This window comes from Vanellus vanellus, assembly GCF_965231255.1.
Source record: "Vanellus vanellus genome assembly, chromosome: 23".
NCBI lineage: Eukaryota > Metazoa > Chordata > Aves > Charadriiformes > Charadriidae > Vanellus > Vanellus vanellus.
Genome location: NC_138928.1, coordinates 2,513,628 through 2,539,481, shown reverse-complemented (window position 1 = coordinate 2,539,481; position 25,854 = coordinate 2,513,628). Strand labels below are relative to the sequence as shown.

The 25,854-nt window shown below is 40.5% G+C and overlaps 1 protein-coding gene across 3 annotated transcripts; it reads left to right on the top strand.

Annotated features, from left to right (window-relative positions):
- Positions 1-513: 513 nt before the first annotated feature.
- Positions 514-25,389, top strand: MAPK14 (mitogen-activated protein kinase 14). Of its 3 annotated transcripts, none has more exons than XM_082494481.1 (12): positions 514-866; positions 8,020-8,149; positions 11,566-11,624; positions 11,998-12,109; positions 12,641-12,670; positions 13,136-13,183; positions 13,638-13,752; positions 14,768-14,839; positions 23,020-23,099; positions 23,631-23,709; positions 24,022-24,195; positions 25,225-25,389. In XM_082494481.1, exons 1-12 carry the CDS (start codon positions 751-753, stop codon positions 25,290-25,292), a joined length of 1,083 nt encoding a protein of 360 aa, XP_082350607.1. In that variant the 5' UTR covers positions 514-750; the 3' UTR covers positions 25,293-25,389. The 3 variants fall into 3 exon arrangements, with proteins under 3 accessions (XP_082350607.1, XP_082350606.1, XP_082350608.1); XM_082494480.1 differs by lacking the exon at positions 23,020-23,099 and adding an exon at positions 20,817-20,896; XM_082494482.1 differs by lacking the exons at positions 8,020-8,149; positions 11,566-11,624; positions 23,020-23,099 and adding an exon at positions 20,817-20,896.
- The last annotated feature ends 465 nt before the right edge of the window (positions 25,390-25,854 follow it).

Below are 25,854 nucleotides of genomic sequence, written 5' to 3'. Positions count from 1 at the left end.
AGCACTGCCCCAGTTTTTAGCCGACCGCAGACGGCAGCAGGCCGGTACCGGGACCCTCCGCCGCCCCCTCCTCGCCGGGCAGCTATCGCGAGAGTCGGCCGCGCCGGCTCCATATTGGGTCATCTCTGCCCGCGGTGCCTCAGCTCTCGCGAGAGCGGCCGTGAGGGGCCATCGGGCTCCGCCGTGGCGGCGGGAAGCCATTGCCCGGGCCGTGCCCGCTTTGGGGCGGAGCGGAGCGGGGCGGGCGGTGAGGGGCGGAGGGCAGCGGCTGTGGCGTCGTTGGTGCCCTCCTACCTGTGACGGGAACGTCTTTCCCTACACACACACACCCCTCCAACCCCGCCGCACTGCTCGCTGCCGGCCGGTCGGCCGAGCCCTGGCCTCACCTCACGGGGTTATCCCGCCCTGAGGGAGCCGGGGGAGAAGCGGGAGGGAGAAGGCGGGGGAAGGCGGTGACAGGGCCGCCCAGCGCCCCGCTGTCACCGCGCCCGCCCCCTGAGGTGAGGGGAAGGCGGGCGGGGCAGCGGCGGCCAACGGTCGGCGGCGTGAGGGGACGGCGGCGGGGAGGGCGTTGCTGTTGCAGGGCCGCCCCCGCTCGCGGGAGAAGGCAGGCGGGTGAAGGGAGGAGGAAGGAAGAAGCTGCTGCTGTTGCTGCTGGAGGTGGTGGCGGCGGCGGCGGTGGTGGTGCTGCAGCCGCGGACAGAGCCTCCCCCTCCCGCCGGGCCGGGCGGGGCGGGCTCCGGAACCGAAATGTCTCAGGAGCGGCCCAAGTTCTACCGGCAGGAGCTGAACAAGACAGTGTGGGAGGTGCCCGAGCGCTACCAGAACCTCTCTCCGGTCGGTTCTGGGGCCTACGGCTCCGTCTGGTGAGTGCTGGGAGGGGACGGTGGGGGGGTTCTCCTCAGGTTGCCGGTTCCAGGCTCCGGTCCCTCCGCCTGGAAACCTGCCCCGGCTCGTCGGGACCGGCGGCGGGATGCGCGCAGGGCGGTCACCGCGGGGAGCCGAGCGGGGCTTGCTTGTCCTCCGGAGGTTCCTCTCCCTCAGCTTTTTACCATTCTCCTGCAAAGAAACACACTTTTCCCTCCCCGGTTTGAGAGCGGGGCTGCCGGGAAGCCGCAGTCTTGCCTTTGGAATGCGTCGGGGATTGCACCACATGGCAGGTGGCACTAAAACATTTTTGCAGGGGAAGATAATCATGTCCCAGCTTCCCCCCCCCCCCCCCCCCCCCCCCCGAATGATCTCATATAGACATATTTCACCGTATGCCTTCTTGCAGCTAGTAGGTGGGGGGGTGGAGGGGGATGGAGACTGGCAAGTCCCCCGTAGCTGGCTTTGCAGAGCTCTTGTCCCAGTTTCCTGCTGGACCTGAACGGTAGATTATATTTGAGGCAATTATATTTTTAACTGGAGCCTGTTGATAGGCGGAGAGGGGAGGGGGAAGGCTGTGAGGGCTCTTTTTGCATCCCTCACTTGTAACAGTGGGTTTACACGTATCGATATTTTCACGGCAATAGTAGATCAACACAGGAAAACTTGTTTTATTGCTGTCGAATGACAATTACTGTAATATGCACTGCCTGGGAGAGTAAAGTCCTGGTAGGAGACCTGCAGAAATATGGAGAGATTGAAGATAAGAGTTTAGTTTTTAATGCTTACCTAATAGGAACAAAACATATGACAGGTTACACGTGCAAAATACAATACTTCCTTAATTTATAGTTTCTCTGCTGAAGTATGTTGGATCATGAAACATAAATTAACTGGGCTGTATACATTGTATAATCTTAAATACAAAGGTGTAGTTGAATGGGTTTGACAGACTTTAGCAGTCATAGAGTAGAGCTGTATAAAAGTGTTGCACAGATTACTGTGTCCTTTTATTAAGAAATATCTTTCACATGAGCATTGTTTTTTATTCCCTGTTCTTTGGCTCTGTCAAAGTGTGATCAGAATTTTCAAATATGGGTGCATAATGATTACACATCTGCTCTGCTGCAGCTATGCATCTTTTTTCATTAGCATAATGTGCAAATTTATGTCATGAATATCATTTATGTTATATCATGAGGAGGTATACATATTGAACTCTATCAGTAAAGAAAAGGAGTTGCTGAGCACGTGCTGCAATTTTAAAGAAATGAAGTTCTCAGCTGTTCTTAGCCTACTGTTAGAAATTTTTTTGTAAGTTCAGCTTAAATTACATGCATTTTTTAAAACTGCTGTGACCCAAATGTGCAAATACTTGTTTTTCATAAAAGACTAAGGCTAGTCAATTCTCGTAGCAAGATTAACCAATGTACTTGTCGAGCTTTTTTAAAATAGAGGGGTTTAGTTCTGGTGAAAGAAGGGACTTGCTGCTATAGCTGATGAATACCCCCGTAAGTGCCACAGAGTTACATAACTCCCCAAATGTAATAGGAAGCTAATTTGCTCAATTCCTTGTCCATTGCATTTTTAAGGTTGCCTCTACACCATCTAGCCCGTTCCTCTTCTGTTTTTCCCCCTCCCCACAGTCTCCATTGTGCGTGTAATACTTCCAAAGTTTGTCATCGTGAATTTCCTGTTTTGCTGTGTCAAAACTTTCAAAAGATTGTGCAACTGTGTTCAGACCAGATGAAACAATTTTGTATTGGAAGCAATTTCAGATATGTGGCACATGAGTTGTTTTACAGGCCATGTTAATGGTTTTCTGTATATTCTTCTAAAAATCTTTCAGAAAAGATACAATTTGGAAAGACTACAGATATGGAAAGTATGTCAGAATATATAAAAAAAAAAAAAAACCAACCACAAAACCCCTTGCATATATATGTCATTTTATTAATCTGCAAATGGTGATCCATAGTATTAAGGATATGCCTGCAATGACTTGTTCCATGCACTGTCCCTTTAAAGATTTTTTTTTTCTCCCCACTAAAGTTACCTAGTTTCAATTGAGGCTGAGTTTGGTGTACCTCTGGGTTGGGATAGTAAATAGCGGGGTTTTAACCACCCTTAAACTGAATGGTTAAATATACTTCCATGTATGTTTACTGCATTATTATATTAGAACATAATAAAATGCTCTGTTGTTTGTTTAGTTCTCAAGATGAAGTATTTAAAAACGAGGAATTTCTAGAAAGTGGGAGAAAAACTAATAAAAAAGAAAGAAGCCAGCAGATGAATCATTTAGACTATGGAGCTGTCTGTTGTAGGCCGCTTTAAATGTCTAATGTTAGTATGACTCTGAACACACTAATATAAGAACCTGCCTTTATTTTGTAGTTAGTGGATGAAGAGAGAGAGGCATTTTCTGCAGGTAGCTTAAGCCACCCAAGGTATGTGCTTAAATGTAGAGCAAATAGTCTTGTGTTTTTGGCAGTATTGTGTGCAGTGTTGGAAGAAGGATGTTCAAATAGCCTACTCGGGTATTTTTCAGGATCCATTTTTAAAAACTGAAAGTACTTGGAGATGCAAGTAGGGCTTCAGTTCCAAAACTTCGAAAAACATCGATATGTATCATCAGGTTGTTCATTACTAAGTCGCATAACAATTGCTGTGACATCTATTGTGTGAAATGCTGTTTCATTTATTCTTGCAACAGTTTTGTATATTCATACAACGTAGTCTTTTGCATGAAAAGGATTTTGTAACAAGGTCTACATGAAAACACATGTGGGTTCCTGAAGTATCAGTCCTGTAGTACTGCCTGTAGGGAGAGGGGCCGAGAGAATGCAGCATCTTGCAGTGGGGAGCTCCTGAATGGAGATGGGATCGATCGGTGACTCAGTTTAGCTGGAGCATCGCTTTGTTTTTTGGGTGTGCTGGAGGGAAGTCTCAGCAAACAGCACTAGTTCAGCCAGCTCTAAGCTAAGCTCTTTGCTTATGTGTGTTTTGATGATCTTTACCATCAGTTTCTAAAATGCTATGAAGGCAGACTCTGTATACCCTTAGGAATTTACTTCATTGTTGTATTTTTTGCAGTAGTTCTTTGTGTGTTGTGTTAATACCTTTGTAAAAGAAGGTTTTTGGTTTAATTGCTTTGCAGGCTATCTGTGTTGCCTTATTTAATTTGGAAAGGAATTGAACAGCCAAGACTTAGAATTTTTTGGCTTTTTTTGTTCATGGACTGTTGAGTTATATAGCCCTTCCAAAACCTGTGATTTCTTCCCATTTCAACCCACAGTTGTAGCAACACCGACTCTGAATTTCCTGGGTATTATGAAGATACTGAGATAATTCCCCTCTTCTTAAACTAACAGAGACATAGTATGGATTTAAGAAATTTTAAAACATTAGGCTCCAGAGGAAATGAAGTAACAACCCTAAATATCACCTTTGTAGTAACAGTTCCTCAATGTTTGTTTTTTTTTCCCCAATGTGCATCTTAAGGCTTAGTAATTCCTGATCACAGTGTGCAAGTTCTTCCAAAGTATGTATGCGCTTGGAGGGACAGGTGCCTGCTTCTCCGGTAAGGTGTGGTAGATACCTGAGGAGTGATATGGAAAGAACTGTATAACTGAGTGGGATGAAGCAGCCATACAGGTAGGATTAGCAGAACACACGTGAGGAAGGGGCATCGAGTAGGAGATGGACATGCACAGAAAAGCCATGATCAGAGCTCTGAAAGCAAAGACAAGTAGTTTGAACTTCATGGCTACTTTGTATATTAAGAAATGAAATTAGTGTGAGCACATCTGTCCCGTAGGGAGATTTTTATTGCAACTTTTTAGAAGCAGAAGCCAATGTAGCAGAGGAGAATAAGATTTACAACTTTTTATAGTGTGGTGGGAGGGTAACTTAATGAAATGCATTACAGACTGAGCCCAGAAGTGACTAGTGTTAATGATAAACTGTCAGGTACTGAGAACTGTGTTTTTTTCTGTCTATAATTAGGGATGCATAAATTAACTCCAAAGATACCACTGAAGAGATTCAGTTAGCTTGGGTATTTGCATAGGCGCTAGTGATGAGCAGCATACTATATAGCAAAATAATCTGTACACAAAAATTAACATGCTGATTATCTAATTTTTAAATAAATTGCACTTTTCTGTGTGTACTTCTGTTCCTGAGACTACTTCACATGTTACTTCTAAGAAGATGTAAGTTGAATCAGTGTATATATTCTCTAAAATAATTGTTTTATTCTAACTCTTACATTCTGGATTTGATTCAGGTTAGCTCATAACTGTAGTTTTAGCTCAGAGTGAGATGTATGCAGTTCATGTGCTGTAGTGCAGTACTATGTAAGAGGTTAAAAAATGTGGAAGCTGTGATAAATTCTGAATTTGCGCTGATCTTGTTTTAAAAGGGATTTAAAACTGTGGATCATGCAATTTTTTCCCCAGTTGGGCTTTTTTAGCTGAAATGTGATCAGTGTAATGCAGCTGTTTTAAGTCTGTGATGAAAGCCAGCTTAGTGTTCTTAAAAATGTTCTGCAACACGACAGCTGTTCTGTAGCTCTGTGTTCCATACTTGTGAAAACCATTAGGCAGTTATCTGTATTGGCAGAAAATTACTCAGCATGCCTTTATCTGTAGGGAAATAGTCTTTAGGCCTCAAATGTGACTGAACTTAGAATTCTTCTGACTTGAAGGGTAACTCTAGATTGTGAATGTGCAATAATATAAAATTTTCTTTCCTGGGCTTGTGCACAATGTCATTGTGCTGGTTAAACAGTCTCTCAGTTCTGCTGATTGCAATTCTCCTTGGAGGTTGTATATGTACTACAGTGAAATGATGACTTGATATGACCCCAAAAATGTCATTAAAAAGAAGGTGAAATTAAATTTCCTTTGGACTCTGAAAGAGCTTGTGATAGGTCTGGTGACTCTGAAATATTCTCTAAAGAGAATCTTGTGGAGACCAAGAGGGAAATCTGACTCTGTAGCTGTGAAGGGGGTTAATACCCCCTTTTCAGGATGAGAGATACTGGTATATGCTGCCTTTTGTACCCGAAATGTTTGAAAGCTGGTAAAGATTCATGACTAATTCACAACAGCATGTGCTGAATTATGATGACTAATCTTATTTTTGCTGTAAGTCCTAGAAAACACCTTGAGTATCATTAAAATATTGTCATATAATTACAGCCTGAATTAAGTATGTTTGTATATTAAAAAAAAAAAAGCTTAAAAAAAAAATTGTTTCCTGTAGTGTTGCAGCTTAAATATTGATATTCCAGTGGTGTGTGAAGGCTTGCTGAAGCTCATTTGAAATCAAGATTAAAAAATGAATGCTTAATGGCTTCTTTTGCCTGCCCAGGCTGAGTGAGGTGTAAAGGATAACTGGTGTGTGGAAGTGGTTCATAACAGGCATTCTTTGAGACAGTATGGTGTAGCTTGAGAAATTCAACTATGGCAGTTTAGTGTTCCTGTGAACTTCTGGCTAGCTGGATCTTCGTATCTTTTCCAGAGAGCTATTTCCACTGTGTGTGTGCAGGTGCCCCTTTATAGAGAAGGAGATGCTTTTCTTCCATCGTGCACAGTAGGTTTTTCCACTCTCTTGCAGGACTTAGAGGAAGGATCGCTGTTCGTAGAAACAAGCTTGTATTTTGTTTTCTATTTCTCGTAAACCTCATATAGCAAGTTCCTTGGAAACTGAACAACTGAGATAAGGAGTCTTTTTGCAAGTTACTTCCAGTTAGTTGCTTTAAAAATAAATGATAACTACATTTATTTCAGATAGATTCTTTGGTGAGGGGTAAGGATTGTATGTGCAATTGTGGTTTTGTTCTGGGACTACCTTTGTGATTTGGTTTTGAACTTTCTGTTAATTAAGCTACTTCTTTACATTTATACATGTATAGCTTTCCTTTTCACTTGATGTTTATCAAGAACTAGTGCATGCTCACTTTTAAATGGAATCAAGAGTTAGCCCTAAATCAAAATGCAGTGGGAAAATAAACAAATATTGTCCTCTTCTGACTTCCTCCATTCCATACTTTCCCCTTGCTTGTTATCTTGAATCAAGTGTAACCTTGATTTCACATCCTCTTTCTTCTCCTCCTTCCTTTTTGACAAACCAAAGCTGTTTTAGATAAGAACATCAAAGAAGAGAAGAGGAGTAATTTACAGTTAAATACCTACATTTCTTTAGTCCTCACATATAAGCCCTAAGCTCTGGAAAATTTTATGCAGTGTATCAGAAATGTAATGTAGTTCTTCGTGTGTTAAATTTTTGGTTGTTTTAAAAGTGTCAGGTTTTTGCTTCTTAACATTATAAATAAATAGGTTGTAATAGGACTTGTTCATTGAAAAGATGATTTTACAGTACAAAATAGCAACTATATATATATATATATATATATATATATATATATATGAAGTTACCAAATAGGATGGAGTTTGTCTTCGTAGGTTCTAAGAAGAAACACTATTTATACATATGGGTTTTATGTATGAGTTCCTGCTAAAGGGAGAAGTTTTAGCAATGTAAACCTTAACATCACAAATTCACATGCATTTTTGTACAATGGGAGTTCAGGATTAGAAACGATTTACCAAAGAGGTTTGATTTCAGCTTCAGTTGTGATTAATAGGCATCATCGTTTATTTTATTAGGCACGGGCCTTAGGTTTTTGTATGGACTTAAACCATAGAGGTAGTATCTTGAGCATAGCAGTTTGTGATGAAGTGTTGTGTATGAAAATATGTTTAGGAATACAGCTGATATTTACAAGCGCTCTTCCTCTCTCCGGACTCTTATTGCCATATTTATGTTTAAGAGCACTACTATTTTTAGAAAGAATAATCATAAACGTTTCTTTTTTTTCTACAAAACTTACCTTTACTGTGTGAACAAGACTCATCTAGTAAACGTTTTCTGTAAAAAAACAACAGTTGTGTAAATATGGGGAGGTTAGGGGGTTGCAGGTTGTGGACCAGAATGCCTAGAAATTATTTTCATTTCAGAAATGGAGAAATAGGGTTGCCTCTGACTCAGTGTCCAGATAGCTGCTGTCTGGAGTTGCTAAGTGTGGATTTGAATGTGTTTATAAATAATTCATTTTGATAATTTGATTACTTTTTATTGTAGTTCTGCCTTTGACACAAAAACTGGGTTGCGTGTGGCTGTAAAGAAGCTGTCCCGACCATTTCAGTCTATCATCCATGCCAAAAGGACCTACCGAGAGCTACGGCTACTTAAGCACATGAAACATGAAAATGTAAGTGGAAGATGGTATGAAAAGTTGGTCTAAAGTTGGACTATCCAGTGAGGATCCAGCATGATTGCATTTAAGGATCTTGTTACATACATTTTTCTCATACAAATACAAAGTTTGCAGTAGTCCAAGGGATTATGGTTGTAGAAAAGCTTCAGATTAAAACAAACAAACAAACAGCAATAAACCCAAAACACCAAAAAAAAAAACCCAAAACTTGCATATAACAAATTTTGTATTAAAAAGTCTTAATATTTCCTACGATAATCTGGAAATTGCTGCTTAACAGGTTCATGTTGTCTTAAGGATTTAGGACACAGGTGATGTCACTTACATTCTCCTGCTCACTTGCTGTAGTAAGCTGTAGTTTTTGTTATGTTACGAATTTATTTAAAAAAAGAAAATCTCAAAGGTTTTTTTAGTGTCTTCCAGAGGGTTTTTCATATTTGTTTTTTTTTTAGCTTGTCAATGTCAGAAGAGAGTGGTGTAGATGTTCACTAGATTCCTGTAGGTAAAATAGGGAGGAAAAAAGGGGGTGGTGAGGGGGTGGAAATCTGATGGCTTTTCATACAAGCCATCCACTTAAATCATCAACAGAGAAACAAAATAGGATAAGTGTTACATTGAGCTATTTGTTTGATATAACCTCCATTTGGTATAGAAAACAGTAGGTTGACAAGTTCTGTGTGTTTGTGACATTAACACACCGACGTATTTATATTGCATGCTGGTTGGAGCAAATATGACATCCAATGGAGCAAAAAGTCATAACCTGTCCTCTGTAGAGCTGTCAGAATGTCAAGAGGAAAGGAAGGCTCCTGATTTCTTTTGTCCAAGCAAACTGCAATTTAGCAGAAGGGAAATACTGTTTTGGAAGTGGGCTGAGCAAACCTAGGACCTTTATCTAGCACAAAAAGCCAAACAAGCCTAATTGCATTGGCAGGTTCTCCTTGGAAGGTCTGTTCAGGACTTCTGTTGTGGCAGTGGTGGTTGTGTATTGTGGCTTCTAACCACTGCAGTCAGCAGCTGGTATCCCTTAAATCTGCTTGGTGTTTTTAGTGTGGCTAATGTAATTGGAACTTCTGATGTGTATATGTACTATTGTCAACAATACTTCCTCAGTGCCTCTGTATGATACCATTGTCTCAAAGTAGAGGTAGCATTTGATCCTGCCTAATATCCAACCCCTGGACTTTTTTCTGGACCTTTTCTTCTACTTAAGATGTTCTCCAAACAGGAAAGCTTTGAACATGTGTTACCAAAAAAAAAAAATAAAAATCAGCATATCAGTCCCTTTTGTCTAAACTAATAAGGTTAAGCAATGAAAATTAGATTGTGACTGGTGCTGCAACAGTTCTTTGTCTGGCGTTCATTAATGTTTTTGGATTAGTATTGCAAAGAGCCTAGGTAGCTTTGAGATAAAAGGAAGTTAAGTTGTTTATATATAGAATATCAGTTCATAGTACTGTCACCTATCTGTGGGAAGTTTATCTAGGTTGTGGTTTAAAAATCCTGCAGATGCTGAGATGTTCAGAGCCGGTTCAGGCAGGCTTATTAGGGCTAGTGTCTTCAATATTCGGATCTCAGTTCAGAAGTAAACCACTTGGGTTTACGTGGCGCAGAACACACCAGCAAATCTGGAACGTATGTCAGTTTAAGGGGCTTGACCATAGGATGGTTTTCTATATCCTGTATTGTGTGGTACATGATGATCTTGAGCAAATAAATGGACCTGCAGAGCACTCAAGCGTGTCTGCATTGTACTTTCAAGTTCCAGGAGGCCTCGTTAGCTTGTGTAAAGCACAACACTGAGCAGATGGGAGAGCAAATGGGTTTGTTGTCATATGAAGAAATTAATAAGCTCTGTGACATCCTAAAATGCTGGGAGGGGAAAGCAAAAGGTTAGGAGTTGGGTTCTGAATCTACTGGTTTTTGCACTTACTGGTGTTCACACTTCCATAGAATTGAGTCAGTGATGCGCTCCAGAATAACTGTATTTAAGTGTTTGTGAGACTTGATGAAAGACATGGATTTTGCTACTGTGCTTTACAGTGTAGCAAGATAAAAATGATAAATGAAGACGACCTGAGGTCGAGATAGCACAGTCAGTTTTTGTCTTTCCATGCTAAACTGTGTGGATAACGCTGGTTGTTTTTTTTTCTCTATAAAAACTGGTATGGAAGAGTCCACTGGAGAAAGAAACCGGAAGCATGAGAATCATTATACAGGATAGATGTGCATGTTAGAGTTTGAAGATGATGTCTGTCTGGAAATGGAGTTGCTGCGATGTATATCAAGAGAGACAGGAAAGTGTTCTCTCTCTTCAGTTTCCTCAATAAAATGCAATCTATGATGTATGCTGTAGATTAGATAGGGGCTTTTACTTCCTACCCACTTGATCTTTTTTCCAAAATCGTAGTCTAGGTTCCTCAAAGATTTTGTCTTTTAATTCTCTGCTTAGAAATAACTCAGTTGAGTCAGACATCCTTGACAAGTGTAAACAATGGGATAAAAAGGATGGTGTGAAGGGGAACACGGGAATCCAACTCTTGGTTTCATATGCACACTCGAACCATTGCTGAAGTTGCTGAAATGTGCATGATGCTTGTGTATCCGAGACAAGTGACACGCCGACTTCAAAACGGAAGAGGAATTTTTTGGAGGTGGATGAAGAGAACCTGTCCCTTTATCTCATATATTCATAAAATATTATTTGCTATTAAGAGAAGGAAAGTAAAGTTTAAAAGCATGTTCCAGAGAAAATTAGAACAATTTTTATCAACCAGATGGATTTATTTTCTGCTCTTCAGGCAGAAAATACAAATGACAGTGTGAAGCTTTTTGTGAATATTTGGTCTTCAATGCATTGCACTGTTTTCGTGGCTTATTTTCTAGTGTAGTAATTCTTGTTCATTGCTTGTGTTACAGATCCTTGAATTTTTCTAGCCATTACTGAGCAGAAGTGAAACAAATATAGTCTCCCAATTCTGATTTTAGTATATGGTCAACAGTGTAACTAAGAATTGAGCAGGAAGCAAATGGTTTTGTCTGGTGGTTGTTTTTCTGTATTTCTCATCCCTTTATTTGCTGAACAAACTTTAGTTGGTTTTTAAAATAAGGTATTCTAAACCCGTTTACACCTGCCTTTATTTGGCTCCTGTTTGATGCTTTAAGTGGATGGCTGGTGTGAAAAGACAGCTGTATATTTTTAACCTTAATTTTTTTTAATACAAGAATTGAATTTTTGTTTCTGATCTTGTATGAATACTAATTTGTCTACATCTGAATGATTCATGTAGTTGGAAATGAAACATCTACTGGAATAAGTAGTTTCTGTTCCACGAAGGATCTTAGTAACTGTGTCATATTATACTGTGATTGTATTTCACAGCTTTTTCACTTTACCGTTTTCTTTCTAGGTGATTGGTTTGTTGGATGTGTTCACCCCTGCTAAGTCACTAGAAGAATTCAATGATGTGTAGGTAACTTCTCTGAAGACTGCAACAGAACATCTTTTGTATCTTCCTTACATCTCCCAGATTATTATAGAAATATTTGCCACCTTAATTTGTCTGCTGTTGTTCTCAAATGATTCTGAATTCCATCACAAAATATACTAAGACATCCTAAACTATTGGACTCTTCAAACTTGTTCACTTGTGTTTTATTGACCAGTGCCGTAGGAATAGGCATACTAATCTGCTATGTTGTTTAAAATGTCATGAACTATATTTCATTCAGCAACACACTTTGGGACAGTCAGCCCTGCTACTGGTTCTTCATAGGGAATTTTTATCCTAATCCTGTTGCAGGGATTGCTTCATAGCCTATGTGTTTCCCTTTGTTTATAGGTACTTGGTGACACACCTTATGGGAGCAGATCTGAACAACATTGTGAAATGCCAGAAACTCACCGATGACCATGTGCAGTTCCTCATATACCAGATTCTTCGGGGACTGAAGGTACTTGCACCTGTCCTACCTGAATGTTGATAGCACATCGATGGGAGGTGGAAGTTCTTGATGAATGTCATATCCTTAGAGATTCATATGAATACATAGTGGGGCCTCTGTAGCTTTCCTAATGTGTTGTAGGATAACCTATTACTGTTGTTCCTTCCTTTCATACCTCTTTGAGGCTCTGTATCAGTAAAGCTATGTATCATTTAAGAAGATATTTCTATACATTGCTAGGGGCAGAGTCTGGAAAATTATGAAGTATGCTGCCCTCTAATCTGCTATGAATATTCAATTTCTTCAGTTTTGTTCACTTGTGTTGTTCCACTTGTGGTGGCAGTACTCCTGGGTGTTCTTAAGGGGAGACAAAGTGAAACACCTACCTGCTTGAAACCTGTAGAGACACACTCAGTTCCTTCTACAGAAAAGCTGTAGCATTTGAATTGTGTGGAATGGGGTTGGGCAGTATTGTCTAGTGAAGAAAAGAGAAGGAGGCTGCCTGGACTGTTATATAAAATTTGTCATCTTGCCTTACAGTACATCCATTCAGCTGACATAATACACAGGGTGAGTATTCATCTGAAGATTGCTTCCTGTACTGAACCAATGTCTTTAAAAAATGTCACACAGAATCTTACAGCGTAGCACCTAAGGGAAGAAATTTTCCACGAATTATTTCAGTTAAACAGTCAAAAGGTTAAACATGGGAAGTGGTTGTCATGATCCATAGTTGCTGTTCCTGCTTATGTTTGACTTGTATCTTTGTGAAATAGGTTCTCTATTTGTTAAATACACATCTACAGCACTGGTGTTGCAATAAGCTTTTATACGTTTTTGCTTATATACAACACCTCTGAGGACCACAGAAGAGAAAGCTGATTCTGGGATAAAATAATTTTCCCGAGTGTGGAGGATTGATAGTTACAGCCAGTTAGAATCTATTTTCTATCCGCATTTAACATTTTTATCTACTTTAGACTTGTGAAACAATACATATGCTGATGTTAATGCTGATGTTGTTTATTTTTTTAGGATTTAAAACCTAGTAACCTAGCTGTAAATGAAGACTGTGAGCTAAAGGTAACGTAATCACAAAGTCTGATTGGTTTGACTGTGATTTGAGTGAATGCCTTGTGGATGTCCCTTGAAATTAAAGGGACAAAATCGTTCCTTATGGAAATACTTTTGTGGCCCAAAGTAATTGTGTCCTTCCCAGCTGTAAAGGTTTCTAAGGATGTTTTTTTCTGTAGCTGTTTGTGTTTTTAATGAATCGTCTTGAAAGTGAAGCGTTAACAGCTTTAGTTTGGGTTTAGTTGTTTTGGAGAGAAGATAATCCAGACATAAATTCTGATTGTTGGGTCCTACGCTGTTCTAGGCTAGTGTCTTTTAACAGGTTGTGAAATTTAGTTTCATAACTGCTTTTGCAGTTGCACCACCTCTCCTCCACCCAATCCAATAACTGCCTAGTTCTTTGCTCTAACTAGTTTGCGTTGTTCCACTGCAGTAGTTGGTGGATGACTTTCTTGTTCTGTAGATCCTGGATTTTGGCTTGGCCCGACACACAGATGATGAGATGACCGGCTATGTGGCTACCCGGTGGTACAGGGCTCCTGAGATCATGCTGAACTGGATGCATTACAACCAGACAGGTAATGCATTTAACTGACATGAGGCTTTTCAGTTCCTGAATTGTGGAAAAAAGAGGTTGTCCTTTGTACGTTCCATTTGATCACATAAATTGCTAGTCATGTAATTAGACTTCAGTAAGGGTGATTAAAAGAAGACATAGATTAGTATTTGAACCAGATGTAAATTAAGAATCATTGTGATAGCATTCACAAGATTTCTTTAAATTTGGACCTTTGAAACTGCAATCAGCAAAATGTTGTCAGCACTTACCCTTTATTTTTCCTAGTGCAGTGGTTTTTACAGTAAGTGAATGGACTGTATCTGGATGAGAAGGTGCATTTCTGGGAAGCTGCTGGGAATATGCTGAAAAATGCCAAGTTATGGTGTGAAGAAATGCTAAAAAGTATATAAATCTCCCTTTCCTCTCTTCTTAGCCGTTTCTTCACAGTTTTATCTTCCTCACAGTTTCCAGTATCTTCTCAGCAACACACTGTGCTTCCCTACAATACTTCCAGATCAGAGACAGAGAAGAAAAGCAGATTCTGAGAATAGCTCTTGTACAGGAGAGCATATGGATCAAAGAAAATAATGTGCTACTCTGATTTCATACCTCTCTACTGCTTCTTCTTTTCTCTTTTCCTCTGGCATGTATATGGACTCGTCTTGTATCTGTAGTATAATAGTTGGTGGTTGTTTGGGTAGAATTTATGTAAGGCCATATGCAAATTCATTCCTCAGAGTTGTCTTGAACAGGTTTCTTCCTCTTTGTGTAGATTCCTCCCCAGCTCTTGGGTGTTCAATGCATGTTACGCTCTGGAATTAAAATTTGCCTGATCTAGTGTTCTGTTATTTGGACAAGTCTTAGTTGACGTAGTTACCGAACAGTATCGGTTAGCTTGCAGTGTACCTCAGATTGTTTTGACGCCATAAGACTGTTTAAGGATAAAGTTGTTTGTACTTGTTGGATAGAGTGATTCTATTGAGACTTTATTTTTCTGCATTATGTTTTTTTGTTTTTTATTTTATTTTGTTCAGTTGATATTTGGTCAGTGGGATGCATTATGGCTGAACTGTTGACTGGAAGAACATTGTTCCCTGGTACAGACCGTATCCTTTAAAAGTAATAATTTTTTTCTGAAATGGAAGTTAGAGATCTTCACTTTCACATACTTCACAAGAAAAGAAGTTCTGGGTTTGTTTGTTTGTGGGATTTTTGTTTGTTTGTTTTTAAATTAATGGCTTCTTTTACTCACAGTATGATGAGGTGAGTTCTTGATTTTGCTGCACATGAAACAATCACAATGTGCAAGAAGGCAAATTTATTCCTCTTTATTGTCTATTAGCATCACTAGAATTACTCTCATGTTGTTTGTTTCTGGGAGTTACTTTCCTTTAAGTTTATTTAAATTCATTGCTCTTTGTAGAGAAAAACTGCATGGAGTAGGCTGTCTGCTATGAATCCTCTCACGCTTCAGGTTTCTAGCAAATGTGAAGCATCCCTTCTGGCCTCTCTTCTGTATCCTGGTGGTATGCTGTGAAAGCAGTGGGTTTGCAGATTTGTTAGTGCCAAGGATCTCATTCCAAATTGCTCTGAAGTGTTTAGGTTCCGCTTCCATGCTTGAGTGTAAACAGATTGTGAGCCTTCTTTTACTGTATGCTTGTATTGATGTGAAAAATCAAACTTGAATAACATCTTTTCAAAATTATTTTTTTACTGCACCGAAGTGGGCTGGATAGGACACTTTGGCAAATTTATGAGAGAGCAGTGAGAGTTGGTCATGATTTTCCCCAGGAAATTAGAACTGAGACTTGATGCAAATTGTCATACTTACAACTTTTTGTTCAGCCACACACTGTATAGGGATAACTTACAACTGGCAAGATTTTTTTTTATTGCCTAAAAATTTGACTTCATTTGCCAGAGAAAGTTACATTGCCCACCTCTTACTAAAGTTTATTTTTTCAAGCCCAGTTTGTTTATTTTAATAACTTGTATTAGTATTTATATCTGTTAATTCAAATATAGTAGCATTTGATTAAAAGAAAACTAGTTTTGGAAGTGTTGGCCTTCTGTGTACTACATTACTTTTGGAAAGCATCTAGACTGTAAAACTCGTTGCCAGGGGGAAAAGGCTTTGATTCCAGTTTTGACAGTTTCATCTGCCTTTTATATGTGCTTTAACTTTACCCTTTTTTCTCTTTTTCTGCCTGTCTCCATCTCATAATCTCTCTTCAAATTTGTTGAACTTGCTGTACTATTTAGTCATCTCTGCCGTATTTTTCCATTGTCAGGAACAGAAGCAGAACTAAAATGAAAATGGCTTAGAAGCTAGAAGAAAAGTTGCCATATTTCTGTTGGCTGATTTAGCACGTATAATTTGGTTTGGGCAGATCTTGTTTGTTTCCGTCAAGAAAAAATGGGAAATCAAAAATTACTGATTCAAACTAAGCAAAAGTCTTTAAGCTGTTGCCACTGTTTAACCCCAGTAACACTTTAGATTTTAAAAATCTTGATATTTTCAAATAAAACATTTGCTAACAGGATTTGCAATATGTAAGAAATGCTTCACAATGTGTTCTTTAAGAATTGAACAAAACAGTTATCTTCCGAGCCTATGAAGTTTTTTCTCCAGCTGCGTTCTTAGCTGTGAATTACAGCCAGTAATATTCACAATGCAAAATAAATTTAGGATCTGAATTGTTTGCTTTGTCATTTTAAGATACTTTACTAATCTATATCTCCTAGCAGATGCTTGTGATTCTTTACCTTAAATGTTCATTTTCTTTTGCAAATAGTAGTAACGCTTTTGAATTAAATGCTTTTTCTGTTCTGAATTGGTTAGATTTCAAGGAAAATAAAGCTTAATCCTTTCCCATTGTAGATAAAACTCTATAGTACTGTAGTTCTTACAGTTTGTGTGTGTGCTTCCCCACTGAGTAACGTATATGCTGTTTGATCACGAGGTTAAAACTGTAAGGGGAGCAGGGTTTGTGGTTACGAATCTTGTTTGTGCATGTTAACGCTTATCCAAGGATCTAGAAAGACACCAAGCTGGCAGCTTTCGCTCCAGGTTTGCTGACATCCAAAGGCAGCAAGCAGAAGATGCCAGTGGGTTCGAGCTTCTTCCTGTCTTGAAAGGCTTTTTGAGATCTTTATATATGCATGATTTTTGGAGACAGTTTTAGGAATTTTCGAGGTGTAGATCCTGTTGGGTACTTCTGGGCTCTTAATCTGTGGGTACAAAGAAATTATTTGCTGAGGCTGGTGTTCCTCCTGCAATGTCGCTGTGCAGTTGCTGATTTACTGCTTTTGCAATTAATATTAACATGCTTAATTCAACATATATTTGCCATGCATCTAGTAGCCAAGGATATAGTATATCCAAATCCACTGCAGTTCTAGGGAATTCACTTTGTAGTTGGAGGCAATGTGACTGTGTGTTCAGGAAGCTGGAAACTGCTCCCATTTGACAACTGAAAATTTGACGTTCTTGCTTTTTGGCCTGATTATGTTGATTTTTCTCAACTATATAGCTTCACATTACCCACATGAAATACATAGCAACAGAATAGGTAATGCCTTCTCAGGTTGATCATCCTCCTTGTTTGAAATATTGGTCCCTTTCAGCAAGGATTTAGCAGAAATGGTGTGATGTTATTTACAGTCCATCAGATGTTTCTTTTATACAGCTTTGAGATGCGTATATAACTTGTAAGGGGCTTCAGTATAGGCCAGCTGTACAGTTAATTGAATCTGGTAAGTAATAAAGTTGTGTTCTGAGATGATGATCTTCAATGCTGTCTATGATAATTATGCCACTGGTAAACTAATGATGAATTTAGTTTTGAGTTCTGAAGGACCAGATCTGTAGAGATTCTGAACATGGCTGTTGCTGATTTAAAGCAAGAATTGTAGATACTCCTGGGGGGTGGGGGGGGGACACGACACACAACAAACTGTGATTAATATGGGTGTAGCTCTGCAGGACTGTTACAATATTCCTAACTTAAAACTGAATATAAGTGTTGTGGTTTAGGCCAAATCGGCTACTGGGGACCTGGGGGACCCCAGATGGGACCGACAGATGCTCCCCTCTTCAAAGAGAGAGGCAGAGGAGGGAAAAAGAGACTTATGAGTTTAGAAGGAACTAAACTACTTTAGTGAAATATTAATAATAAAATAAAAGGAAATAATGAAATTGAATTGTTCCTATTGTAATAGCTCAAGATGTGATCACCCTGCTCTAGTTGATGTCCCTGCCCATGGCAGGGGGGTTGGACTAGATGGCCTTTAAATGTCCCTTGCAACACAAACCATTCTGTGGTCTATGGGTGGATATACTTGGATGAAAGATGGATTTCTAATACTGGTAAGACCTCTGCCAGGAGGTGGAGAAGGGGAGCAAGATTGTGGGAAAGACTAGTCAGAGACAAAAACAATTGAGGTAATGAAAATCGGAGTCCTTTGGGCTTTTAATGTGAGGCCTAGCAAGAGGCTTTCTTTTCTTATTATCGTCTCCGTCTTATGCCAAGATCAGTTTCTGTTAAACATGTGTATTCTTAATTTTTTTACAGCTCTTGATGTGAATGATTCATACAAATAAGTAGGAAAGTTGACTTTAGTTTGACAATTTGACTTGCATGAAATGATATAAAGTACAAATAAGAATATCTTGAATGTTTTGTATTAGTTTAGCCGATTTTCTTTTTCAGTATGTTTTAAGTTGACTGTATTCCCTTTGAAGAGTATTTTATTACTATTTTTATTCAGTAGTATGAGACTTCCATGATAACTAACCAGTCAGAAATTACATATTCTTCTGATAGATCTTATTCTTGCTTGTGGTGGCAGCTAAAACAACTTCTGAACTTTGCTTTGCCTGGATAAACTCCTGCAGTCTTGCGGTGCCTGCTACTGCTGGTGATGGCAGGTTGTGTTCTGAACTTTAGAGTTACCGAGACACATCAGTTGTTGGGGGTACCTTGGTGGTGGCACTTGGGGTTTGCATGCTGCGCTTTCCTTCTCCATGCACATGTGGTTTTCTTTTCTTTCGCTTTGTATTTACTAAGTGTTTTTCCTGTCTTTAATTGCTTATGGCTCATTTCTCTGGGACGTGGTAGGCCCTGTAGTTAAATGAATGCTGCAATTGAGCAGGTTATAGATGGCAGGCCTGAAGCTAGAAGCAGGGGTTGGGTTTTGGCATGCCTATGGCAGCGTCGGTTACACGTTCTGTGTTTTCTCTTGTTTATCTGAGAAGTCACTGAAGCGTAATACACAAGTATCTTCCAATAGCAATTTTCCCTGGGAAAAGAGCTGGCAGCAAACTGGGCAGCAATATTGTTGGCACACCTGGTGCACATGATTTTAAATTCCTTTAAAAGAATTTAAATATTTAAACTGAGGTATGGCATGTGACTTCTGAGGCATGTTAGCAGTCTGAAATTTGCACAACTGTTTCTTGCACAAGAATGAGTGAAAGGTGTAAGGGCTGTTTTAAATGGCACTGAAGAAAAGCCAATTTAAATGAGCTAATTGTGCTTAGCATAGCACCTTCTGCTAATTCTCTTACACCAGGACATATACTGATTTCATTTTAAGCATTGACAATTAAGAGTTAGCAATTCAGCAGCTAAGCTAAATCCAACTAGATACGTTGGATTTACTCTTAGGTTTTGGGTGTTTAAGTAGGTGAGACTTGGCCAAGCAACTCAAGAAGTGAGAAATCAGTTCAGCAGTTCTGACAAAGTACTGTTTCCAGGGCTTTTGATTCATTTCATATGTAAAGCTTTACACCAAAGTTTACATCAAAAGAGAAAGGTTTTAGCAAAGTATTGGTGATTCCCTTTGTATACAGCTTGCCAGGAACTCTGAGGCTTTTTTTTCTTTTTAAAGAGACAATATTTAAAGTGCTTATAGTATTTGAATTAAAAGATGTTCTAACAAGGAATTTTAACCGTATCTTAAAACATCAGGAAGGCATAGGTCCCAGAAAAAACATTGTCTAGTAATTAAACTGCTCTTATTGAAAGGAAAATGTGTAACTAGTTTGATATATTTTAAGGGCAAATATAAACATTACAGTCTGAAATCATTAGTAAGTTTGAAGGGCACCATTGAGGGTAACTCAGAAGAAGGGAGATTATTCTTTTAAAGGTTTTTAAAAAGGTACTTTGTCTCTCCTTGCTATCTTGAGTTCTAGACCTAAAACTGTGTCTTTAGTGGATTTTTCCCCTCAAGTGTATGTTTTGTCACTTATGTCAAATATTTAGTTTGTCTGCCCTGTTAAGGAGGACAGCTTAGATTGGTAGGTGGCCTGGTGGAATCTCTGTTCTGAATAAAACATTCTTTGCATCTGCAGCATTACGTGCCGAGAGCTTTCTACATAGAGGTTTTAAACCTGAGCCCATGTTCTGTTCTGTCTGCTGCCGGGCAGAAGGGAGACACGGGCACTGGTGCCACCTGCCGTGCTGGTCCCTGGGAGCTGGCGGGGGTGAGCACCCCACTGTCTGCAGCACCCCAGCTGCTCTGGGCCCGAGAAAGGTGCACCCCGTGTTCAGGTGGAGGGATGCTGTAGGGTGCGAGCAGGATCCAGTCGTTTTCTTACTTTCTAAGTATTTCTAAGTGGCTGAATTACCTTGGAAGGTGTTCACAAAAGGCCTTGACTATTTTTTTTAATATTAGCACCTACACTTTTCAGCCTTCTGCTTTACTTCATCTGTCACTAACACCACCTAATCCTGCTAACTGCATCTGCTTTGGTGTGGGGCCTGAGGGTGAAGGGAGCATGTAAACTGATCCTTTGCCAGTGGGGTGAAACCTTTGACGGCTGCTTCTTGATGATTAAGGATGCAGCGGCCAATTCAATGCATGTGGTGTATTGTAGACAAGTTGTTGGATCTGTCTCATACAGAGCTGTGTTATGAAGGGGTGTTCAATTGTAAACGAGAGGAATGAATACGGTTTGCTTAAAATAGCTTTTCAGTCAAGGCCTTGGCAGGTGTTAACTTTCAACATTAATAGGCTGACATGTTGCGCTTTTCATTTTGATTTGTCCCAGCATTTTCCTTTATGGTCCATCATTAGATATTGATCAGTTGAAGCTCATTTTGAGACTCGTTGGAACTCCAGGGCCTGAGCTTTTGAAGAAAATCTCCTCAGAGTCTGTGAGTTTACACTTTGATTGTAATATCTGCCCTTTCGGAAGTCCCAAGTTTGTGTATTGCCCTCCTGTAGTCTATCTGTAGTATGTGTTGGGATTTATTTTCCATTATTTTTCTTCCTTTGTCATTCTTCGCTCTTGGATGGCTTTGAGTTCTTATGCTGTGTGTATCTGATCTTTATTCCTCTTACCTCTGCCTGTGGTATGATGTCTTCCTTACATATTCTCATTTTACTGCTTCGTGACTTTTCTTTCAGTTTGTGGGTTTATACTTCGTGATATATTGTCTGATCAGATGCTGCTGGGGAAGTATTTTTCACAGCTAAGAGCTTGAGGCTCATCTCAATTATTATTTCTCCAGATTGCCTACCCAAGGATCTTTCTTAACAGGAGCAAGTGTGTTATCCTCTAAACACACAGTCCCTTCTGTAGCATGATTAATTTCTGAAATGCTACTGCCACCATCTTTGTTTTTGTAGCATAAAATCTAAAATGCCTTTTAGGTGCTTTTATGTGGCAGCTGTTTCCAGGGCATGCAGCATGTAGTCTGCTGAGAATATAACTAATTGTGCTGTGTATTTAACGGGTATTGTTGTATGGGGCCCTTTTATCAAGGTAATAGCAAAAAGCTTTCTGCAGTCTCCTTTTCAACAGGTGACCTCTATTTTCAGCCATACTGCTATTTCTATGTCGCTCTAATCTTGAACTGTGAACTTTTGCAAAGGCAGTATTAAATGGCACTTAATTTTACCTGTTTCTGAAGGTGAAGTGCATAAAAGTTAGAGCAAGAGATGCTGTAACAGTACGGAATAACAGGTTAATGCAAAGTGAGCAATGAGCTTGCGCAGAGGTAACTGTCAGCGTACTGTAGCAAGTCGCTCTGCTGTTTCTGATATGTAATAGAGGATCAGCGTGGTGGAGAGTGATAAGATTATGTTGTACTGCAGCTTATGTTCTGTTTCTCGTAACAGTGACAGTAAATGCGAAAAGTGAGGTTAACCTTGACTTACATTTGATGAAGGTAGACATACAGTGCAATTGGAATCAATTGGTCAACTTGCTGAATATCACACCGCTTTAAAAAGCCCTGAGATGTTCTGCCCTTGGAAAGGTTGGAAGCGAATAGTGCAGGTTGCTTTGGGTGCCCTGCGAACGGACCTTAAGGGTAGTCTGGTATTTGGAGTATAGGGGATTAGCGAGAGAGAAGCTTAAAGGTTGACTAGGTTAAGCGAAAGATTAGTTTGCATACGTAAGATTGAAGTGGGTCTTTTTCTTTTTTTTTTTTTTTTTTAACATTGCATATAAAAAGAATAGTTGCTCTCATCCAGGTCCAAATCAAGAGTCCATTAAAAAAAAAAGTACAGTAAAGTACTGTTTCTACTGATTTTTTTCCATTGTATGGAGATGGCAAAACTATTAAGTGTTTGAGGGCCCTCAGTGTGTCACTAACAAATTCTGGTTTTCTGCTGCATTGCTTTACTTGCTCTTACTTTCCCTGTCTGTTCACTGACATCAGCTAACTCTGTCTTATGCAATGCTAATGTTTTGCTAATTTTGCATTTATTGCCTTCTGTCACCTCGCCCACATATCAAAGTGCATTCAAAGCTGTTTAGAAGGAGGTGTCAGTTGTGAGCCGATTTCATTTTGCACCACAAGGAATTTAAGTACTTTCTATGCAGCAAGAAAAAAGGCCGGTAACCAGTGCAGAGGATACAATTTTTGTTTCTGTTTTAATTTTTTGTTCATTTTCCTGAGGTTGTGCGTAGCTGCAGCAGCCTAGGAAAATTTTTGAGGAGTAACTTCAGCCAAAGGAAACTCCTACTCTGGTGGCTTAAAACTGTTGGGAAATGGTGGACGCAACCGTGTTGTAGTGTAACACTACTTATGGCGGACAGAAATACTTTCTGTACTGACACTGTTACCCACTGTTCAGTAATTCTCCGTTGTTTTAAGTGTTCACTAGTGCAATCGCTAAACTTTTCACAAATATTTTGAAAAAAATAGTGGACTCTGCCTGTATGGCTTTTGCCTTGTGGTTTGCAGAAGAGATGCTTTGTATGCAGCTGTTTTCTGTTTAAAATGGTTTTTGCACTGTTTTTAACAAAGCCCTTGACTAGGCACTTAAGATATTAACCAGCTTCAGCAGATCATGCGTCTGACGGGAACACCCCCTGCATATCTCATTAACAGGATGCCCAGCCATGAGGTGAGACCTGAGCACATGAGGGGGGTTTCCAGGGCAGGTCTTCACTTGCAGTGTTGGCTGCTTCTATAAATGATATGCTCGCATGTGGCATGGGGTGGGCAATTAACTACCTGCTCTTCAGCAAGATTTTTGTACTAAATGAAGACTTGAGATTTGGACAGTGAGTACTCAACCACAGACTTCTAAGACTCAGGAGAGCCTGGATGTGAGTCGGTTTTGCATTGTGTGCCCTGTTGCGCGGCTTACTGACAAACACCCTACTGCACGCAGCCTTCCCGGGACTCCGAGGCAGCCAGCTCTTGCCGCACCTCTTTGCTTTTCAGTCTTGCATGACCCCCAAGGAATGTCAGCTCTTCCTCTGCTGTCTTGAGTGGCCTTTAGTTGGGAAGGGGTAATGATGATGGGCTTAGTAAGTATCAGAATAAGTGAAGAGAAGGCAAAGCCAGGAGACAGACCATAATAACGTGATTGAAATGTACTGTCTTGGTGGCTGGTTTGTATTATACTTCAACAGAGCATTTATTTCCACAGGCAAGAAACTACATTCAGTCTTTATCTTACATGCCGAAAATGAACTTTGAAAATGTGTTTATTGGTGCCAATCCACTAGGTAAGGCTTGCTTTTGAAGTGTTATGCTCCTCCTGAAGCTGAGGCTAGCGTGTCCTGGGACACCAGGGCTTTCCCAAAGCTCTGTTTTGACTGCAGAAGTAGTTCAGAACAGAGCTCTGTACCACTGTCAAAGTTTACAAAGTATGTGTGGGCTGAGGGTATAAGAGGAAAAGATTGTGGATGATGGGGTGGGTCCTGAGAAACTACAGATCCCTCATATACGTTGGGCTTTTATGAGCTTATGGTTAGAGTATAACGTCCCATACCTCACCATGTAAAATCCTTTCTTTTCTGTTTCGGTGATTTTTGCAGCTGTGGACTTGCTAGAGAAGATGTTGGTACTGGATACAGACAAACGCATTACTGCAGCAGAAGCATTGGCTCATGCTTACTTTGCTCAGTATCACGACCCAGACGATGAACCAGTGGCAGACCCCTATGACCAGTCTTTTGAAAGCAGAGAACTTGAGATTGAAGAATGGAAAAGTGAGTTTGGGGGACGGGAGAGCAAGCCAGCGTGCTTCCCTTGTGGTCCATTCCATAAGCCCTGGTCGTTAGAGGCACGAAAGAAACTGATAAAATTGCGGGCATCCTGTTGATTCTGAGGTCCTTATACTGAGTGAATCTGTCACGTGTTGTGCATCAGGGAGGTGATTCTGCCCCTCTGCTCTACTCTGGTGAGACCCCACCTGGAGTACTGTGTCCAGCTCTGGAGCCCCCAACATAAGAAAGATATGGACCTGTTGGATTGGGGCCAGAGGAGGCTGCGCTGCAATGGGCTGGAGCCCCTCTGCTGGGAGGACAGGCTGGGAGAGTTATGGGGGTTCAGCCTGGAGAAGATAAGGCTCCGGGGAGACCTTATTGTGGCCTTCCAGTGCCTAAAGGGGCTCCAGGAGAGCTGGGGAGGGACTTTAAAAGGGCATGTAGTGATAGGATGAGGGGGAATGGCTTCAAGCTGGAAGAAGATTAGATATTAGGAAGAAATTTTTCACTGTGAGGGCGGTGAGCCCCTGGCGCAGGTTGCCCAGAGAAGCTGTGGCCGCCCCATCCCTGGAGGTGTTCAAGGCCAGATTGGACGGGGCTCGGAGCAACCGGGGCTGGTGGGAGGTGTCCCTGCCCCAGGCAGGAGGGTGGAACTCTATGATCTTCAAGGTCCCTTTCAGCCTAAACTTTTCTATGATTCTATGATATAATTAGCAGATTCTATGATATAATTAGCATAATCCCTGGTAACTAATTATTATATGAGCATACAAACACATAGGCGACATAGTTGCTCATATCTTTATGTTTTCAAACTTATTCACATCTCCTCAGCATGCTGAAAGTATCTTTTATTGTGTATGTTAGCCTCTGAGAATGATGTAACCATTTTTTTTTTTCTTACTCTTCTTAATTAAACCATGGTTTTCGTTTAAAATAGTGTTAAAACCTTTTAAGATTGTTGCAGGTTTTCTTGCATGAGAGCTCTCTTCAGTACTGCCTGTTAAGCTTCTGTCACGCTTTTCCCACCAGGCCTGACTTACGACGAAGTCATCAGCTTTGTGCCACCACCGCTTGACCAAGAGGAGATGGAGTCCTGAGGAGCGGCTCTCTTCTGTTCGTCCCACTTCACTGTGAGGGGAAGGCCTTTTCATAGGGACTCTCCAATTATCGTCCAAGTGCCTCGTCACAACAATATTCTCCTTGGTGGAGGGGTTTTGTGTGTGTTGAATTGGGGAGGGGGGGAGGGAGGGGAGGGAGGAAAGCTGAGTCTATGTAAACATGCTGCATGCTCTGTTGTATTCTGTGTACGGCCTGGGGCAAGCCTTGCAGCCCTGCTCTGACTGCTCTTCAGCCCTTGCAGAGTAACAGCGATCAACCAGTTTTGCGCTGCTGGGGCAAAGGGGGGGAAGTTGGTGTTGTAAAGTTTGGTTACAATCGTTGCCATTTATCAATTCTTCTACAATTAAGTAACCTCAAAATAATGGAAGTTGGTTTATAGCCCTCTGTTTTCTTCAGGACTGAAGCGGGGGGTTGAGGGATGTCCTTGTTCAATGCCAGATGACTGATTTTGTATCCAGATCTTCCCGGTACACCAGAATGTACAGGGCTTCTAATGGCTGATTCCTGGAACATGGAAGAGGTCTTGTTTGAAACTGTAAA

Excerpts from the sequence above, each read along its gene's own strand:
- MAPK14 (XM_082494481.1), top strand. The coding sequence starts at position 751 with ATGTCTCAGGAGCGGCCCAAGTTCTACCGGCAGGAGCTGAACAAGACA. Across the intron at positions 11,625-11,997 it reads CTAGAAGAATTCAATGATGT|GTACTTGGTGACACACCTTA; the intron begins GTAGGTAACTTC and ends CTTTGTTTATAG. Across the intron at positions 12,671-13,135 it reads CAGCTGACATAATACACAGG|GATTTAAAACCTAGTAACCT; the intron begins GTGAGTATTCAT and ends TTATTTTTTTAG.